The 22158-nt window shown below is 39.6% G+C and overlaps 1 protein-coding gene across 2 annotated transcripts in view; it reads left to right on the top strand.

Moving 5' to 3' along the window:
* LOC124712049 (D-arabinitol dehydrogenase 1-like) overlaps nt 1-22158 on the top strand; it is a 95301-nt gene that overhangs the window by 51330 nt on the left and 21813 nt on the right. Inside the window, exons 7-8 of one of the 2 annotated variants that reach the window (XM_047242340.1) lie at nt 8145-8262; nt 13913-14798. In XM_047242340.1, the coding sequence (XP_047098296.1) occupies nt 8145-8262 (118 nt within the window). In that variant the 3' untranslated portion in view covers nt 13913-14798. Of the gene's footprint in view, nt 1-8144; nt 8263-13912; nt 14799-22158 lie in introns of those variants that run through there. The other variant, XM_047242341.1, reaches the window with a different exon arrangement.

Below are 22158 nucleotides of genomic sequence, written 5' to 3'. Positions count from 1 at the left end.
TATGGCTGATAGAGATCCTGAACCAGATGCAGCCAATTTCTCTGTTTCTGAGCAGACTGCAAGATCTGGGCATTTACAGAGGGTGGGATTATTGTTAGTTGGTGGCTTCAGTGTTAGGTGCATGATGGAGCCCCTTAGGAATATGTATGCCAAGGAGTGGAACAAATCCAGTGTACACACAGAGTCCACTCTGGAGGCAGACATCTCAGATGTGGAACAAATACTACAAAATGACATAAAGGGCACAGGGTGCAGCCAACTGCTGGTGGTGGCTTATGTTGATACCAATTATGTGTGTCACTTCAGATCTGAAGAGATGTCTCCACTATCTAGTGACTATCAGAAGTGGTAAAGAGAGCCAGACTTGCTTGCAAGACGAAAGCAGAGCTCACCATGTGTAGCATCATTGACTGGACTGACTGCAGATTTTTTGTGCAGAGCTAAGTGGAGGGTATAAATCAGAGGCTCAGATGGTTCTGCAACCATGTAGGCTGGAGATTCCTTGACTTGGGCCATGCAATGGAAAGGTGTCAGGATCCACTTAATAGATAATAGGTCTACTCCACACATGATGTGGCTGCATGGGTAGCGAAGGCTATGTGGAGTGGACTGGGTGGATTTTTAGGTTAGAGGGTCTCAATAAAGTACAAACAGAGGCACAGTCTCAAAGGGAGCAGGCTAAACACAGGACAAGGATAGATCTAGGAAGCATTGGTAGTAGCTTTGTTTGGAAAGAACCAGAGCTTTAAGCACTCATAGAAATCACTGAAGTGGAATTTGTTATATCTGCTGAAAGCTCGCTAAAGCCAGGGATAAGTTCAGCAGAAGCCTTTACCAAAGTTTCTGTGAGCTAGTATGGATAGAGGTGATACTCAACAACTGGGATAAATTAATAATTGGTTCCTTTTAGTGATCATCCCTACCTCTCCAGCCCACTCCCCTGACTCAGAAAATATACCACAGCTTCTGAAAGATCCAAGGAAAATTTGAACCTCATTTTGGATAGGTACCTGGCTTGTACAATTATAGTTGGTGGTGACTTCAATGTACCCTCAACATGCTGACAAAATACTGGTTTAAAGTTGGTGCTAAGCATAAAAACCCATCAAAAATGTACTACATGTGTTCTCCAAAAATTATTTTGAGCATTTAGTTCACAATCCCACACGAAGTGTAAATGATGGTCAGAACAGATTTGGCCTCTTAGCAAGAAATATTCATGAGCAAATAGAAGCATCATGACAGATACGGGAATTAGTGATCCCAAAGTGAGTACAGCAAGACTGAAAACCATAACAGCCAAAACTACCAAAAATAAATGCAAAATACATTTATTTAAGGAAGCAGATAAAAATTCATTTCGTGCCTTCATAAGCAACAGTCTCCATTCCTTCCACAGTAACTACATAAGCATTGACCAAATGTGGATTAAATTCAAAGAAATGGTGCTCATGGCAACACAGAGTTTTATACTGAGTAAGCCGGCCGGGGTGGCCGAACAGTTCTAGGCGCTACAGTCTGGCACCGCGCGACTGCTACGGTCGCAGGTTCAAATCCTGCCTCGGGCATGGGTGTGTGTGATATCCTTAGGTTAGGTAGGTTTAAGTAGTTCTAAGTTCTAGGGGACTGATGACCTCAGCAGTTAAGTCCCATAGTGCTCAGAGCCATTTGAATCATTTTTATACTGAGTAAATTAATAAGAGACAGAATGAACTCCCCTCCTTGGTAGACAAAAAAGATCAGGACACTGTGTAGAAGCCAAAAAAAATCCTGATTTAAAAGAACACAAAATCTTCAAGACTGACAATGGCTTATAGATGCTCAACACTTGGAATGGACTTTAGTGCGAGATGCTTTTGACAGTTTTTACCCTGAAGCTCTACCTTGAAATCTGGCAGGAAATCCAAAGAGATACTGGATGTATGTAAAATATACCAGTGGCTAGACAGCTTTGTCAGTGGCAGCAGCCTATATGCATGCTGCCCAGGGGGCATTATCCACATGTAACCTGGGGGCATGTCTTGGTCTTGTCTTGTCATAGGTGTGCCTAGTTCAGCACCTGCTATGCAATGTTTCCTAGGGCCAACCAGTGTGCTGGTGAAGGCATATGTCAGCACATTCCCCCCCCCCCCCCCCCACACCAAAACACCACACGTTGTCGTGTACTGGATATGTGTGAATGACAATGGGGAGGGAGGGAGGAAGCTGGATATAGAGATGAGCTGGGAGCCATAGCTGTAGAGGGCCGTGTACTCTCGGCTGTACCGCATGATCTGGCTTGCGAGAGCAGAGGAATATCCTCCTGGAAACACTGATCAGGACACGTATGTCCAGTCCTGAGGGCATCTACTTGGGCAATGATGGTGATGGAAACTGTGACAGCAGGTCCAGATCCACTGAGTCGGAGAGTGGTGATGTCAATTGGCTCATCCTGGTGTGCTACGGCTGTGAAGACAATGTGATCCTGTGAGGCCATGAACCTGGGGGAAGAAAAGCAGCAGAATCATGGGGCAAATGACAAATGTGAATTTGATTCTGAGGATGGTGCTACAAATCATCAGGACCTGCAATCAAGTACATAAAAGAGCCAATGTGTTCTTGGATCATGACTCTCTCCCAGTACCAACAGTTGCCACAAACCCTGAAAAGAACAGGATTGTGTGGTGGAATGTGATAATACGTAGATGCTGTAGTGGGTGTAGCAAGTGTAGCAGCATCCAATGGCGGTGGCCATGCAGAAGTTCTGGTGGTGATGGTCTGTCTCGTGGATGGGAGTTATAGGAGGTAAGAAAGTGTTGCACTGGCTGTTCCTGTGTGTGGGAGGTATGAAGCTTGGATATCTCTTGTTTAAAAATGCATATGAAGTGTTGTGATTTGCCACGGATTACACTTTTTGAGACAACACTTGAGTACTGCATTTGACAACACTTGAGAAAGAGTACGCAAATTGGCAATGTATTCTTCTAGTGTACTACCTGAGATGGATAAGTGTCAATTATTGTCTGTGGATTGACTGTAGTTTTGAAGTCAACACAAATGTGAATGCAAGCAGAAGACTTTGATATCAAAACCAATGGACTTTCCCACTGACTAGCTCGTATTGGAGGAATCACACCATAATCTTGCAATTCTTTTCATTCACTGGCCACTTTGTCTCATAAAGCAATGGTAATGGGCCAAGCCCAGAAAAACTTAGGCTGTGCATTGTCTTTCATGGTAATGTGCATTACAAAATTATTAGCATTTACAAGTCCATCAGAAAGGAGTTCAGGACATTCCTTGAGCAAACTAGCGACACTGTCTTCGGATTGGAAGCAGTCACTGAAAGTACCCTGTCTTGGATGCTAAGGCCAAATAAGTTAAACAAATCTAAGTATTCACTGTCTCTTGATTGCAACACAGTAAATTTCACTGTCCTAGTGTGAGAGGTGTAAGTGACAGGCAAACTACACTGTCCAGGCACTGGGATTTCCTGTCCATTGTACACAGTGAGGTGGATGCTAGACTTTGACAGGCTTGTAAGCCTAACTGTTTGTACATGGCATGATTAAGCAAAGTTACAGAAGCACCTGTGTCCAGTTCAAAGCCAACGTGATGGGCAGCAGTCTATAATGTTACAAATAATTTGTTGGAATGGCATCACACTGCACTGGGGCAAGATGAGTGTACAATCCTACTTGAATTACTGCTAGAAACTGTAGTCAGTTTTGAAAACACTGCATTCACAGAATGTGCATGAGACTTGTTGTTGTGAGAGTGGGCAGAATTGACGTTCTTTTGCCATTGAAAGCAAACTGCCTGGACAGGGCCTTCCTTTCCACATGAGTAACATTTCGCATTGTGTGACGGGCAGTTTTGCCACTTATGGCAAGTAAAACAATGAGGGTAAGACATCACTGGATTTATAGGCCTGGCCACTTGTTTACTGGGCTATCTGCATGTCTGTGCGCATTTATTGTGGCTGCTGAGTGGGGCAGTAGTGAGCAAATCGGGATCTGATCAAGTTTATTGGTGGTTATGACACTGGCATCAAATTGTTCTAATATTTGCAACAGTTGATGGAGCGAAGGATCTGAGTACTTGAGAATCTGTTCTGTAATTCTGTTGTCAGGGACATTGTATGTGATCACATCACAGATTATCATGTCACTATAAAAACTGCCAAGACTACACTTCAATTTACACTTCTTAGTGAGTCCCTGTAAGTTGGTATACCACTGACAGTACATCCGTTCAGGTTTTTTGTAAGGTGAAAGAACTGAAATCTGGCTGCCATGACCTGAATCTGCCATTCATAATACTGTCTTAATGCACCTACTATTTCATCATAAGAGAGTGCATCGGCAGAGGATCTAGGGAAGACTTTTTGAATTAAGCAAAACACAGGGGTTCCCATGACAGACAAGAAATAATGAGATTTCACAGTACTTTGAAGTCAATGGACTTGACAGTGGGCCTGGAACTGGGTGAGATATTTAATCCATTCCACTTCTTTTTCATTGAAGTGCCAAAATGGTGGAATGTTGTGTGGTGGCACATGTTGGATCAGTTGGTTGGTTGGTCGGGCAGCTGACACAGTTTGTACGGTAAGCAATTGCTGTACAGTAGATAGCAATGTGGTGATTTGCTGGTTCTAAAACTGAAAAATCTGATTTAGTTCCATAGCAAGAGTGGTCTGCAGCTGAGACGCCAGGGTAGGGGTCGAGGGGCAGGATAATCTTTCTGACACTGACAAATTACAACAAAATATGAAAAGACAAAGAAAAAAGCAATGTGCAAAGCCTCTGAAAAGAGAAGTAGATTAGTTCTGCAGCCTCCCTCCTGTAATACATTAAACAACAAGAACAAATGAGCAAATAGAATCACTGCAGCAACCTAGAACACATGAAAAACAAACAAAACTTATTGGTCAGACTTGTTGCCACTTATTATGGCTGTGCCCTCTTGTAATGTTTTGTGGATGGATGAGGAGATGGCCGTATGGCAGGTGGGTGGCCAGTTTCCCCTCACTACAACACAAAATGCACATGTGGTTAAAATACAATTTATTACAGGAATCAATTGAGTACTTAACTTGAGTGATGTCCAATCTGGAGTACTGAAGCTAACAGCAATCAAATAATATGTACTAATTCTTGAATCTTGTGTGTGTCCATAATACAACTACAGGGTGGAGGAAAATAGTGTCATGAAATTTTAACCCTGGGTAGTTGATGGCCATGTTGTTGTTGTTGTTGTTGTGGTCTTCAGTCCTGAGACTGGTTTGATGCAGCTCTCCATGCTACTCTATCCTGTGCAAGCTTTTTCATCTCCCAGTACCTACTGCAACCTACATCCTTCTGAATCTGCTTAGTGTATTCATCTCTTGGTCTCCCTCTACGATTTTTACCCTCCACGCTGCCCTCCAATACTAAATTGGTGATCCCTTGATGCCTCAGAACATGTCCTACCAACCGATCCCTTCTTCTGGTCAAGTTGTGGCCATTAGGAACCAAAATTACCAATGCTGTGTAGGTCGACAATGCACCATTTTTAAACTATGGAAACTTGGCACCATTTGCTCCAATTGGCCATGGGATTGCCCTGTTGCCATTTGTCAGTTGATGGGCAGTGCTATGGTTGTCAGTTCACATACACAAACATCTCTCACCTCGTCACTGCCACAACATGATATGCACATGTGTCCGATAGGTCTTGCTGTTTGTCTCCACCTCATGTCAGAGGCATTCACATGTAAGCTTCACTTCGGAGCACACACACATCACCTGCAATTTAATCATACAGTAAGCATGGCGGCACAGTATTCGTTTGAAGAACAATGAGATATGGTTTTTGTTTATGGACTAGCTGGCAGTAATGCACATAGAACTCAATGGTTGTATGAGGAACGGTACCCAGTAAGACACCACCCACACCTGCAAATGTTTACAGCAATTCACAGGCGTCTTGGCAAACTCAAACATGATGGGATGCTGCATTTGAAGAGACTGTTCTCAAGCACTTCAAGGAAGCACCTACAACAAGTACTTGAGCAGTTGGACATGACATGGGGATCACTCATTGGTTAGCCTGAGGTTTTGAAGGATGACGGCTAACATCCATTTAATTTTCACCCTGTTCAAGACCTAAACCCTGTGGCAGACTATGAACACAGGCTAGGATTTTGCCAGTGGTTAGTGGTTTCTGTGATGTGTTGCACAAGATCCCAACTTCCCTGCCATTGTGTTGTTTACTGATGAGTGCACCTTCCATTGGGATGGCCTTTACAACACTTGAAATGTTCATTACTGGGAAAGGGGAAATCATCATGTCATGTACGTCCATGAACACCAGGAAGGATGTTTGCTAAACATTTGGGCAGACATTGTGGATGACCACCTGACTGGGCCAGTCCATGTACCTCCTCAACTTACTGGGGCAAATTACCTTCACTTTTAGCAAGAAACTCTACCCGGCCTGCTGGAAGATGTTCCCCTGGACATACAGCTATGCATGTGTTTACAGTATCCTGCACATAGCAGTCATGCTTTGTGTGGATATGTAAATGAACTCTTCAATAGCCGGGTAATTGGCAAAGGTGCTCATATGACATGGCCCCCACAATCACCAGACATCACTCAACCGGACTATTTCCTGTGGAGATCCTTCAAGGTTCTAGTTCACCCACCCAGAAGCAAACCACCTAGAAATGAAGAGGAATTAATGGATAACATTCAATATGCCACCAATCACATCAGGTCAATTCCAGGGATCTTTGAAAGAGTTTGGAAAAACACCGTTAGATGCTGCCAAGCTTGTGTTGTGTCAGAGGGCCACTAGTTCGAGCACCTGCTTTAAGTAAACAATGTCCTAGCTATAAAAAAGGCCCTTTCGAGGGCCAATTCAATTTTTAAAAGACTTTCTGTTGACAAACTAACAGCTGTTGATGGGTTTTCTCCCAGTACATTTTATCATGAAACTACAATGGATGTGTCAGGACTCTGGCGGATTCGCCCCCAGGGTGGAAGGTTGACATGCTACCACCAAGCATGCAGGTCATCTTGGATACATCGCAATCTCTGGCAGGCAAAGCTTTTGCAGTCATGCGTTGTCCAGAGCAGCCAGCAACAGGGCAATCCCACGGCCAATCATAGCATGTGGTGCCAAGATTCCATAGTTTAAAAATCATGCATTGTCGACTTACACAACACTAGTAAGTCTGGTTCCTACTAGCATCAGCTATCCAGGGTTAAAATTTCACGTCACAATTTTTCTCCACCCTGTATTTGCAGTGACTATTGTTCCCTCACAGCTAGGTAAGGTACAAGGCAAAGACTATTGCTGTGGAAGATTAGAGCACAGTGTGACATATTGAGCTTCAATGAGAACTGAGTCCCGATGCTATGTACTGAGGTACTGAGATTGAGAGACTGAGAAAGCTCGGTCGGCAGCAGCAGCCTATATGCATGCTGCCCAGGGGGCATTATCGGTGCCTAGCCTGGGGGCATGTTTTGGTCTTCTCTTGTCATAGGCGCACCTAGTTTAGCACCTGCAATACAATGTTTCCTAGTGCCGACCGGTGTGCTGGCGAAGGCATATACCAGCACAGATAGCTTTCTCTGAACTGTCTCTTCCTGATTTCTGTATCTTTATTGAATTACAATATCACAATGAAAGTCAGTGCAGTTTCATTATCACTTAAATCAAATACAGGGCTGTCATTTTAGCTTTGTAATTTACATACTTAGTTAATCTAACTCATTGCCTCAGTTTTTGGCACAAAAATTGGACTTGACTTATTAATTAAAAAAAAAAAGTTAAGAAGGTAGCTTCATGAAAACTTCTACCCCATCTTTTTATGATAAACAGAACCTAATTCCAAACGTGGAACACTCTAATAATATGCACTTTTAAAATTTTGTAAACACTGGAATTTTGAAGACACTAATTATTTGATTATTGCAGATAGTTGCAGTAGTTGTGATAAATGGTAAGTACCACATGCAATGCACTCCGCAGTGGTTTGCAGGATATGGATGCAGTTGTAGATAAAGTTAATTGAAACTAAGAAGAAAGAGGACAGTACTAATGTGAATCGCCTATTTGAAGCCATGTTACCTGAAAATGTCCTGTGTGATACTAAAAAACATATTAATTTGTTTCAGATATATGGACTATGAAAAGCTGGGAGTAAAAGTTTTTTCAATGAAACAGCACAAGGAAGCCTTTTCAGAGCTGAAGAAGGGACTAATTGCTAAAGCTGTCTTTAAAATTGGGGGCTAGGTAAGAACATAAACCTCAGTCAAATCAAACAGAAGAATTTGTAATATGAAATTTGTAAACATGCTCAAATTGAATTAAAAGTGCATATGATTATGAGGTGGATGTAGCTGGTTTGCATAAAAATGAAGCTGAGTGGCATCAGTTTATACATGGTAATGATGGCTGGTGACTGTGGATTAAAGTACTTGAACAAAAGTGGCTGGTTGCTGTATTTCTTTAAGTACAGCTGTCTCAAGTTTCACTTTCCTAGTTTATGTGTGAATCAGTAGTGAAGCACACAAGGTAAGGCAGCTAAAACAGGCCACCAAAAATGGAGGTGTAGACAAAAAAGCGGCAGGTAGCAAACACTTTGCTAGAGGATGGAGGTTTTAAGCAAATAGTAACAGAGGCCATAACCAAGGAACTAATTTTGGATTTGTTTTGTACGCAAAGAGAGTATGTATCCTGCAAATTATGTTTCTTCCTTGCTTGTGTAGAATTTGTCATTTAACAGCATCAGTGATGACAGCTTGCAAAAAGTGGAATAAAAATTCACTAAGTAATTCTCTATGACCATGTTTAATGCTGACACTGGCTAAGACATCCATAACAGAGCACTCGGTTGTCAGAGAATGCATGATGAAGGGGTGCAGAACTAAACTTGACAGCCATCATTTGTGACTCCAAATATGTATAGCTTAGTGACAACCACAACTCAATATATTCACTAGTTCTCAATTTATTAGAAATACATCATACTGCAATGAAGCATTCATGTTTCTGTGGCAATATACATTTTAGTTATATTTACAATCACTGAATTTCATTTAATCTCTCAGTATGCCCTACTTCAGCCTCTTCCTGAAACACTGTAGTGTCTTAGGCTTGGGATATAAAACATTTCTGTCAAATGTTCCATTCCTGTTTCCATTTACCTATGAAAGAAAACCAGCTCTCAGACTTTTAGCACTGTAGTACATTTTTAATATGGGAATGATCTAAACTCTGACTTCTCCTCTATTTCTCCACATTAAAACTTACTCTTAGTACAAGCCAATGCACTGCAACCTGCAATGGACCTAAACATGTTACCTGATCAGTGATTTTATTCTCTGGCTTTCCAGTTATTTCTATTTCAGCTCCCTTGTCAGGGCAGTGACATTATTAGATTTGTTGAAAAACCCCTGAACAAATCTTGCTGCACTTCTTTGTATGCCTTCCAGGTATGATGTCAGGTATGACTGGTATGGGTCCCATACAGAACTGCAATACACCAGCTGAAGCCTTACCATAGAACAATGTATCTTTATTCATCGTGCTTGAAGCCCTTCCAGATTCTTGTCTTGTGGAAGAGGACCTTATTTACCTCTCAAACTACCCCTGTCACAGGAACACCCATATGTATTGTTCTGCCAGATTTCACTCCTAGATATTTAAAATTAGTTGACATTTAAATTATTTCTTCCCGCATCTTATACTCAAGTGCTGTCTTGGATTTTCTGGAGCATGAAATAACCACTTGGCCCTTGTGTACATTGTTGATCATTCCATTTATTTTTATCCATTTCCCTGTTGTTGCAAGGTCTTCCTGGAAAGTCTCACAAATCATAATTGTCTTTATTGTGAGATATTCCAACTCCTAATATTACAGTGGATCCTTATGTCTACATAATTTATAAATATTTTACAAATAACATGGGTCTTAGTATACCCTCTGGATTAGGCCCTGCTGAAATGCCTGTATTCAAGGTCTTCTATTCCAGCAGTTTGTAATTTGTGCAATGAAAACTCATGACAGACTTTCTCTCAAATGCCTTTTCCTCAAATGCTAGTGATGCAGACCAGTTGCCTTATCTCATATAATCTGTCTGCTGCATCCTCAGCAAAACCTACAAATTATGATTCAGAAGAGTGCTGTTCCCTAAAACAGTGATGAGTTCCCTTGAGCCAATGTGTTGTGTTCTATGTAGTATAGCTTTTTGCCAGTGATATGGCACCTCCCCTCTCTGTAAGCTTAATCTGAACAGTCTGAACAATTATGCCAGGTAGTGAACTAACTGCCAAATCAAGCTTTCTCAGGAGGTCAGAGAGATATTGTCTTGTCCACATGCCTTTCCAGTCCTGCTGTTTCTAAGTATTTTCATGATTTCCTTCATGTGCAACTGGAATTTCCCAGAAACATTTCATGCTACATGCCCACCTTGTTTCTCTACTAATGTCTAGTTTATACACCACATACTACCCACCATCTTTCCACACAAATAACTAAAGGTTTTTCCTTGCAGATGTGACTGGATCTGTCTTTCTTCCTCCACAGATGGAACATTATTAGTTTCTTTTACATATCCTACATAATCATAAACCCTCCTTGTGTCTTTCTATCTTTTTCTACCATATGTGACATTAAATTATTTTTTGCTCCTCACATTGCTTATTTGTCTTAAGTAAACCATTTTCTCAAACCTTTTTTGTAACTTATTGTGCACTGTCCTGCATCTGCTTTTTAATCTTGTTATGTTTCTGTTATAATATGCAGGTCATGTCCTCCTCTTGCCTTTTTTTGTCCTTTCTGTTCCTGTACCCTCCTCATAAATACTCTAAACTGTCTCCACTTGTCATATATTGTTGTTCCAGTTTCTATTCACTCTCTCTGCCATTTTATATTTGAAAGACCTGCAGCTCTGCTACTTTTGTTAAATTGTAATGGTAAAATCATTTATTTTCTGTTGTCACAAAACCTTAACCCGTCGCTGTAATTTCCATTATAACTGACTTGTGGTCATGAATGCTCTCCACTTATTACTGCTGTGATACAAATCATATGGTCTTACCAAAACAAGGTACTGCAACTGTTGCTTTGAACTAGCAACAATCTAATACCCATCTGTGTCTCAACCTATGTGAATACTATTGTAGTTCATGAGTCAGTAAGTAATTTTTATTGTTAATAGCTGTCACATTAAGACACTGATTTTTTATGTAATAAGACAATGTGCTTACTCCTCTGGCATTGGAAAGAGCCTTCAGAGGGGACTTCAGCAGTGTGACGGGTGTTGAACTTGATCAAATAGTACTGAGGTAACAGTTGCTGCAAACTACTGTTGACATCATGAGAGGTCCCACAAATACCCACTTGACTGCACCTAATATAGGGCAAGCATGTGACAAAAGTATGGTCTGCTTGCTGCCCGTCAGTCTGTGCCCTGCTGCTACAGTAACCAGACAATTTGCTCCTGAAGCCATTCAGATTTTAAAAGCATATACAAAAATCAAAGAGATGGATATGGTTTTCATTTATAGGAAATGTCACCTCACTATCAGTTTTATAAGCTGAAAGGTATCCTGATCATGCCAAGCTCTCATGAGCTAACTTCACAAAATTTATAAAAAATGTTTCAGCAAACTGGCAGTGCAAAACATAAAATACATAAAGACAAAAGAACAACTGATAAGATAAATGCAACTAATGTCTTAGCAGTAGTAACACAAAGTCCACATGCCACTACAAGGCAGCTTCAGTGTGCAAGTGGGATCAGACAAAGGAGTGTTATATAAATACTACATTCCACTGCAGTTCATCTCTTACATATCTATTACAGTTCCGTGGAAATGACTTTCAAAATCAGTTACAGTTCTCTGACTTGTGGCTACAAAATCTGCAAAGTAATGCAGCATTTACATGCAAGATTTTTTTTATGGATGAAGCATCATTTACCAACCACGGGCAAATAAATGGGTCAATGTACTCTACTGCCAGGATGATAAAATCCACATGAGGTGAGAGGAGTGCACAAAACAACCTTTGTCTGTCAGCATATTGTCCAGGCTTTTCAAGAATTGCCCTTTAGTCCTTCTTTTCTTGCTTTGACTCTGAACAGACAAAACTATCCACAATTCCTAACTGTTAAGCTACTGCAGTTATTGGAAGACAACCTCAGTGGACTTACAGCATTTCATGTAGTACCAACATGGTGGCTGTCCCATACATTCTGCACAGATAATTACACTTATTCTTAGCAGAACATTTGGATTTAGTTTGGTCATTCAGAAAACGCAAAATGCTTTGATTGCTCACCAGGCTTTGGACTTTTACCTATGGGGAAAGTTAAAATAAGAGGAAACAACGATGACACCCAAAGCTATAAAATGCCTTATAACATTGGCCTTTACTATGAGAAGTTCTAATGGAAATCACTGTGTAAAATCATCTCTCCAGAAATGCTTTATAGCCTGTGTCAGTGCTCAATATAATAATTTTAACATTTGCTATAACAGTCATAATACACTGAAAAAAAAAAAAAAAAAAAGGTACATCTGGCAGGCTGTACACCTACCACAGCACAGAAAAAAGTGTTGGCAGGCCAGATGTGTCAATATGAACTGCTGCAAACTAGTTATTAGCGGTGGAGCTACAGGCACACACACACCTAGCTCACCTTCCACTCATGCCTTGTTAAGCTTAACTGGTGCCATTAGAAGATCACTTGGGAGACCGGAATGGCACGACGTGATCTTCAGTGCTGAAAGCAGATTCTGCCTGCATGCAAGTGATGGTTGTTTGTATGTACAAAGACCTGGTGAGCACTGTCTTGTAGAGTGAATTCATCCAAGACATATTGGCCTTGTGGTCTGGGTTGCGAAATGGTACAGCTCTCTTTTATCTTTTGTGTTTGTGGAGGGGACACTAACCAGTGCTTGGTGTGTGCAGAATGTTGTTGCACCTGTTCTTTTGTGTTCTTCTACATACTGCCCATGACACTCAATGTACTCTGCATCTGGCCAGCATGATATGTGGACTTGTCTCCAATCAATGCAACTTGTCAGTCAACAACTCTTACAGAACTATGTGAACAGGTCAAGCAGGCATGACATAACGCATCCCATGACAGTATTTGCCAGCTGTACAATCAACTGGATGCCAGAGTCAGCACCTGCGTTTCCGCCCAAGGAGCCTACACCACTTACTGATATGGATGTTTCAGCATGGTACCACAGAACCACTTGTGCTATTGATCTGTAAATCATTTTATGTTCTCTATGTCCAATGATGTTGTCACAATAAATCTTGAGAGAATTGGAAACCTCTAAAAGTGTTTTCTATTGTCCCCCACCGCTCCTCTGCCCTGTCAGTGTAATAAATATTTGAGCCATACCAGAGTTACTGTTGGTTTGGATTTGGTTTAGCAGAGCAAAAAATCATTGGACCTCTTCTCCTGGCAGCGTATCATATCAAATTCCATCTGATCTGTATATAGTTTAATTTTAAAAATTGTAGTCATAATTCAGCAACTAAAAACAGTAAAAATTACTTGCATGGATCAGAAAATCTGCAACAGTTTGCTGTAACTTAGCAAAAATCACACAACACATTTATTGTAACAAAAGGAAAGTTCCCTCAAGAAAAGTATAAAATTATGAGGCAGAGTTACTAGCTATTATTTACTTTGAGAGGAATTGTCAGTGTTACTGCTAGACATGTATGAAAATACACATATCATTCTGAGCCATTTGAGGTGGGCTGTCTTAGCTGCTTCACCTTGCACTTTAACTATAAAATATACTTTCAGAATGTCTCATAGGTCAAGTAGGCAGACCATTATGAAATAATTAATTCTAGAGAATTCATTAATTCAAATAACTGAAATAATAATTAGAATGTTTCATGTTACAGATTTCTATCATCTACGCAAAAACAGTGAAGCATACAGTGTAGAACAATAAAACCACTATGAAATTGAAAATATGGATATAAAAAATTACATGGGAATAAAGATTTATTAACCAACCATTTTAAAAGACCCATGAATAAACATTGTGACATTGCTAAGGACCATATACAATAGGAATATACCTGGCTGTTCAGTCTTGTTGTCACCTTGCGATTTAATATTCAGATTCTGATTTTCCAGTCTCATGGATGGTATGGATACCAATCAGCCTGTGAAAACTTGAAAGATTTTCCAATGTAATTGTGAGATGATATCAATTGTCTCACTGCAACATCAGAATATTCCTGATAGTGATTTTTGTTGTGCTCTATTTCTAGTTGAAAAATTTAACTGTGTCTACTGCAACAGAAACTGTCATTCAAAAGACTTGTTGGTTCTACATTAAACTAGTTGGTTTCAATATATAAACTTCATATCTTAGTTTAAAGTGTGTTGTAGTTTCTTTTTCTGTGCAATGACTGAAATTGTGCTTCTAATGCATTAAAAAAAATCACATGTAGGCTTATGCAGAAACAACTTTCTCTCTGTACTTTAAAAGTTTTATTTCTGTCCAGAGTCAAACCACTGTACATTATTACAAATGCCTATTAGAGAAATGCTGAAATTAATTTCAAGATCAGTATTTATGAGAGAAGAGAGATCAGTAAAAATAAAAGTTAAGACATACAGGTAGTGAAGGATGGGAAGGTCTTTCCAAATACTGTATCAGGGAAACATATCACAGGAAATGTCCAGAAATAATTGTTAGCTTACAACTGAGATTGATATTCTTTTTCTTGATCTGTATCTGGTGATCATGTTAGTAAACAGACTTGAATGATTTCCATAGTTTGTCTTTTGTTTATTTTTTATAAAAGTCCTGTTAATCTATCTGACAGTTCTGCAATGTGTGTGATATCATTTTTAACTCTACTGACCTATCTTTCATTCCTAAATTCCAGCAAACTCCCAAACTTTGTGTAGTAAGGCCCAGGCATGAAAGTATCTGGATGTGGTCCATGGCTGAAAGCCATTGCCTGAATTACCTCAGGCCACTATGACCAGCATTCTTTCCTCTGGGCCAGAGTATTGGCCAGAGTATTGCCATATCAGTAACTCTCATGACGCGTTAAGGCTTCTGACAGTCCTATGCTTGGTACACATGTTTACCTAGCTGTAAATAGTCTGGCAAAAGGAACTTTGAACAGTGCTGAATTGTAGCAGAGTTATGCTCACATGACTCTCAATCAAGACCTCAGTGCTTCTGGTTCTCAGAGCTGGGGATGAACATGGTGAATTGACATACTAATCACATGCCAGCAGAGCCCTCAAGTCTCTTGCCACATCATAATTTTGCAATCAGTCATTCTTCACATGATGCTTAACGTATTTAGTTGTGAGAGTAGCAGTCTGGTGAGTTACCATGCTGTCAGTACTGCAGGTTAGTAAGCAGTACATCCATATTTATTCCTCATTGGGCATTCTATCAAGAGTATTACCTTATGGCCCATACTAACAGTTGCATGGCATGAACATCTCAACTGGGCATTTTGGTCTATCCTAGTTGGTTGCCTTATCCCACACTAAGGTGCAATTAATTGTCCCCCCTACCCCATTTCATCTACTCTTAGTGTAAAAATTGTTCACTGCAAGAAAAATAACACTATAATGGTCATTGGCTACAGGATTAATGAGCTACGTTGTGAATAAGACTTATCATTGAAATACCCGAAACCCACAAATTGGACAGTGATCATGGAGGGTTAACTGTAAATAAAATAGATAGCACATACAGAGAGAGTTGAACAAGTGTCAAAGAGTTTCCAGGATGGAAACGAAGCTGAATGTATGAAGGCAAGTTATTAGTCACATCTCGATAACCTAGCTGGTAAGAGCATTGATTGTGACAGTCAAGGAAATGGGTCTGAGTTCTGGTTTAACACAGATTTTTAATTCATTAATAACTTGTGAACACTGGCTCATTTGCTCACCAGGGATTGTAATTGATAAGCTGAAACTTTTAGGCTGACAGAATTCAAAAACAGATGTCTGATAATCCACAAAAACCTATTTTGAAAATTTTAAGAGACTGTTTTCAGAGCACAGTCTACAAATTTTCTTCATCTTCCTACATATTGCTCCCACAAAGGTAAAGCAGATAAAATTAGGCCAGTAACAGCATGCACTAAGCCATATAAGCAATCAGCCTTCACGCTCTCCATTTGTAAATGTAATAAGGAAGTAAGATCAAGGTAGAAGAGAGAGAGAGAGAGAGAGAGATAGAGCACTAGTTCTTAATGAAGAAGGATGAGAAAAGTGACATATGGGCTGGAGACCCATATCTGTTTTAAGTCCAAAATGCTACTTGTGACAGTCTTTTTTATAGTTAGCATTGGTTCGTCCATCTTGCTCTAATGGAAGGGAGATGGATTGTCAGCAGCACAAGCATTCCATTACCAGCCACATATAAAATTAAACGGATGAAACACATATATGTTTTTAAAATTATTAAAAAGGTGATTTTCATTTGTGATACTAAACAGTAGACTGATCACCTTTTCAAATTAAAAACTGAAATAAGAAAGATTTTTCAGAAATATGAACTTAAAAGGAAGTCCTATACAGTCTCTGAAAGTGGAATGATATTTACAGGGAATGAGCAGTTATGTGAGGGATGCTGAGGCATTTTGTAGGGTTGTAGGAACTGAATGGTTAGTTGAAACTGTGGTGATGGAGGTAGGTTTTGGGGAGGGTAGTAAGAAACAGAAATGAAGTAGGAGATTTGGGTGTTTACCCTGCCATGGCATGAAGAGGAAAGAGAGAGCAAAAGATGTGGAGGTGGTGGGAACTCTGCTGTGGGGTGGAATAGGGAAGAATGAGATAGGGGTGATAGGATGGATAAGTATCAGGGTAAATTTAATTTTCTGGGTAAAAAGTTTCATTGAGAAAGAATTGGAGTATGTGTTAGTGTAACAGTTGATGGGATGTGGAAGTAGAGGCTCAGCAGCATATCAGGACTGATAATTAGTATGACAGTAAGCTCAGATCTTGCGAAGGCAGCAATACAGACATCACTGAATAAAGATCTCTCTTTAGAATTTCTAATACAATTGGAAGAATTGTATTAAATGCAATTCCCCTTTGATATTCTGACAACTTTGGTGACTTTTGTTTCCTTCTCTTTACCTTAAGAGTTCATCCTCTCCCCATATTTCTGGGATGTTATCATGCTGCAGAGCTACTGTGTAGCATTTGGCCAGGTTACCATTGAAAAGGTTTAGTGATTTTGATGACTGACAGATGGTAATGTAATGAAATGCAGCCAAGAGCAAGCTAACAATATGAAACTTAAATCAGCCATTGTGTCATTTAGCACCGCACCAAGACTGTACATACAGTCTCTCGTGGTGTATGTATATGTGTGTGTGTGTGTGTGTGTGTGTGTGTGTGTGTGTGTGTGTGTGTGTGTGTGTAAAGAACATAGCTATAATGAGATAAAGCAAACTATATAGGCAGTACATAATGGAAAAAAAGTTACCAACATGCGCATTCAAATAACAACAGATAGAGTGATCAGACTAATCCTTACTAAACTGATGTCCAGCCCTTTCTTTTTTTGCTGGCATAGGTATGGGGCTATATAATACTTTGCCTAAAACCCAATTATTGGAATTTAACAAGTACATTTTCATGAGCTGTATAATACCTCCGGGCGGGGACTACTCAAGAGGATGTCGTTATCAGGAGAAAGAAGACTGGCATTCTACGGATCGGAGCGTGGAATGTCAGATCCCTTAATCGGGCAGGTCGGTTAGAAAATTTAAAAAGGGAAATGGATAGGTTAAAGTTAGATATAGTGGGAATTAGTGAAGTTCGGTAGCAGGAGGAACAAGACTTTTGGTCAGGTGATTACAGGGTTATCAATACAAAATCAAATAGGGGTAATGCAGGAGTAGGTTTAATAATGAATAAAAAAATAGGAGTGCGGGTTAGCTACTACAAACAGCATAGTGAACGCATTATTGTGGCCAAGATAGACACAAAGCCCATGCCTACTACAGTAGTACAAGTTTATATGCCAACTAGCTCTGCAGATGATGAAGAAATTGATGAAATATATGACGAGATAAAAGAAATTATTCAGGTAGTGAAGGGAGACGAAAATTTAATAGTCATGGGTGACTGGAATTCGTCAGTAGGAGAAGGGAGAGAAGGAAACATAGTAGGTGAATATGGATTGGGGGGAAGAAATGAAAGAGGAAGCCGCCTTGTAGAATTTTGCACAGAGCATAACTTAATCATAGCTAACACTTGGTTCAAGAATCATAAAAGAAGGTTGTATACCTGGAAGAATCCTGGAGATACTAATAGGTATCAGATAGATTATATAATGGTAAGACAGAGATTTAGGAACCAGGTTTTAAATTGTAGGTCATTTCCAGGGGCAGATGTGGATTCTGACCACAATCTATTGGTTATGAACTGCAGATTGAAACTGAAGAAACTGCAAAAAGGTGGGAATTTAAGGAGATGGGACCTGGATAAACTGAAAGAACCAGAGATTGTACAGAGTTTCAGGGAGAGCATAAGGGAACAATTGACAGGAATGGGGGAAAGAAATACAGTAGAAGAAGAATGGGTAGCTCTGAGGGATGAAGTAGTGAAGGCAGCAGAGGATCAAGTAGGTAAAAAGACGAGGGCTAATAGAAATCCTTGGGTAACAGAAGAAATATTGAATTTAATTGATGAAAGGAGAAAATATAAAAATGCAGTAAATGAAGAAGGCAAAAGGGAATACAAACGTCTCAAAAATGAGATCGACAGAAAGTGCAAAATGGCTAAACAGGGATGGCTAGAGGACAAATGTAAGGATGTAGAGGCTTGTCTCACTAGGGGTAAGATAGATACTGCCTACAGGAAAATTAAAGAGACCTTTGGAGAGAAGAGAACCACTTGTATGAATATCAAGAGCTCAGATGGCAACCCAGTTCTAAGCAAAGAAGGGAAAGCAGAAAGGTGGAAGGAGTATATAGAGGGTTTATACAAGGGCGATGTACTTGAGGACAATATTATGGAAATGGAAGAGGATGTAGATGAAGATGAAATGGGAGATATGATACTGCGTGAAGAGTTTGACAGAGCACTGAAAGACCTGAGTCGAAACAAGGCCCCGGGAGTAGACAACATTCCATTAGAACTACTAATGGCCTTGGGAGAGCCAGTCATGACAAAACTCTACCATCTGGTGAGCAAGATGTATGAGACAGGCGAAATACCCTCAGACTTCAAGAAGAATATAATAATTCCAATCCCAAAGAAAGCAGGTGTTGACAGATGTGAAAATTACCGAACTATCAGTATAATAAGTCACAGCTGCAAAATACTAACGCGAATTCTTTATAGACGAATGGAAAAACTGGTAGAAGCGGACCTCGGGGAAGATCAGTTTGGATTCCGTAGAAATGTTGGAACACGTGAGGCAATACTAACCTTAAGACTTATCTTAGAAGAAAGATTAAGAAAAGGCAAACCTACGTTTCTAGCATTTGTAGACTTAGAGAAAGCTTTTGACAACGTTAACTGGAATACTCTCTTTCAAATTCTGAAGGTGGCAGGGGTAAAATACAGGGAGCGAAAGGCTATTTACAATTTGTACAGAAACCAGATGGCAGTTATAAGAGTCGAGGGGCATGAAAGGGAAGCAGTGGTTGGGAAAGGAGTGAGACAGGGTTGTAGCCTCTCCCCGATGTTATTCAATCTGTATATTGAGCAAGCAGTAAAGGAAACAAAAGAAAAATTCGGAGTAGGTATTAAAATTCATGGTGAAGAAGTAAAAACTTTGAGGTTCGCCGATGACATTGTAATTCTGTCAGAGACAGCAAAGGACTTGGAAGAGCAGTTGAACGGAATGGACAGTGTCCTGAAAGGAGGATATAAGATGAACATCAACAAAAGCAAAACGAGGATAATGGAATGTAGTCAAATTAAATCGGGTGATGCTGAGGGGATTAGATTAGGAAATGAGACACTTAAAGTAGTAAAGGAGTTTTGCTATTTAGGGAGTAAAATAACTGAAGATGGTCGAAGTAGAGAGGATATAAAATGTAGACTGGCAATGGCAAGGAAATCGTTTCTGAAGAAGAGAAATTTGTTAACATCGAGTATAGATTTAAGTGTCAGGAAGTCGTTTCTGAAAGTATTTGTATGGAGTGTAGCCATGCATGGAAGTGAAACATGGACGATAACCAGTTTGGACAAGAAGAGAATAGAAGCTTTCGAAATGTGGTGCTACAGAAGAATGCTGAAGATAAGGTGGGTAGATCACGTAACTAATGAGGAGGTATTGAATAGGATTGGGGAGAAGAGAAGTTTGTGGCACAACTTGACTAGAAGAAGGGATCGGTTGGTAGGACATGTTTTGAGGCATCAAGGGATCACAAATTTAGCATTGGAGGGCAGCGTGGAGGTTAAAAATCGTAGAGGGAGACCAAGAGATGAATACACTAAGCAGATTCAGAAGGATGTAGGTTGCAGTAGGTACTGGGAGATGAAGAAGCTTGCACAGGATAGAGTAGCATGGAGAGCTGCATCAAACCAGTCTCAGGACTGAAGACCACAACAACAACAACAACATTGGTAGCTCTTCTGTTACACTTTCCCCTGACATGAGTAAGCTATGGCTGCGATGATACACAACACTCTTCATTGAGTATGTTCAAGTTGTGCAGTTATCCAGTCTCATATGGATCTCAAACATTTCAATATTTCAGTATGTGCTGTACAAGAATTTTATAAGCAATGTATTAGTTGATGACTGCTATTTGCTTTAACTCTAGCTAAGCCTTTTTGATATTCATCTTCCTACTCTAACAGCTTAGTTATGTCCAAGTATTTGTGCAAAGTAAGGGGTAATATTTATGACACTTAAATCAGGTAGTTTAAGGATACATTTTTATGTATCATGAAGAACACTTGTATAGATTAAGAACTGGTTCATAGTGGATCAGTGCTCGTTTGAAGACAAACCCAGCCCACCTCTATAGAGCAACTGGATGTGGTAAATTGAACTTCACCATGTACCCATATACAGTAAAACTTGATCAGAGCACAACATATATAATTCACAAATTTGGCCAAGTTGTACAGCCATTTTAGAGATGACACATGCAATACACTTTTATACATTAATTTTTTGAATAAAGTGGAACTTCGCTAATGTGGAAATGGAACATAAATTTTAAGACTTAATAAACAATTCATTGTATAATGTAAAAAAAAGGTTACACAGAACTGCTGTATTGAAGTATACCTTAGCTATTCATGTCTGTACAAGGACACAACCTTTTACATGAAGATTATACAGCCATGACAACATTGTTTAAGAGAAAGAAGTGATTGTTATTCCTGTAAACAATGGTTTTACCTGGCAAGGTCAAGCATTTCAAAAAACTGCACTACGTGCATTACCTTCTGCCAGTTTCAGTTTACTTGTAGCAATTTAAGTGACAACATAATGTTGAACAAAAAGTGTTTGTCACTGACATTTAATGAAAAAATTAAGATAATCAAGGCAAGTGAGACAGACAATCTCTCTGTGCATGAAATAATATTGCATTTCACATGTGGCAAAACACAAATTTGTGAGACTTTATGAAACTAGGGCAACAGATCTAATAGAAATCTGCATCACAGAAGGAAACCAGTAAGAATCAAAGGAAGAAGAGGAGGAGTAAAATGATATCCCAAGAAAAAATAATATGCCTGATGAAGGTATTGCATGCTTAGACAATGATGTGCAATTTTCAGCACACACACATTCTCTAGCTGCAGTAATTATTGTATAGTGGAAAAAATTGTGGAGGGGGGAGACTGAACAGGAAATTCAAACAAGTTTCCCTCTTTGATATGTGAAAAAAAAGTAAAATGTGAAATGACTAAACACAGGAATAATAATTATAGATGTATAACAATATATTAATTTGAAGTCACAGTAAAAATATGAACCTGCCATATTATCTATCAGTTAGGGTAATAGTATAGTGATCTATCGTAAAATATACAGTAAGTGAATACCTATTGTACAGCAGTAATGGTACATAAAAACATGCATAATTACAAATTTATACTTTTGTGCATGGTAATTTACAAATTATATATAGCATAGTGTGATTTGTGTAATGTGGAAACTTGCACATACTGGAAAATTATT

This window comes from Schistocerca piceifrons, chromosome 8 (genome assembly GCF_021461385.2).
Source record: "Schistocerca piceifrons isolate TAMUIC-IGC-003096 chromosome 8, iqSchPice1.1, whole genome shotgun sequence".
Taxonomy (NCBI): domain Eukaryota; kingdom Metazoa; phylum Arthropoda; class Insecta; order Orthoptera; family Acrididae; genus Schistocerca; species Schistocerca piceifrons.
Note: the sequence above shows the minus strand (reverse complement) of the source record. Positions and strands in the feature narration are given on the sequence as shown.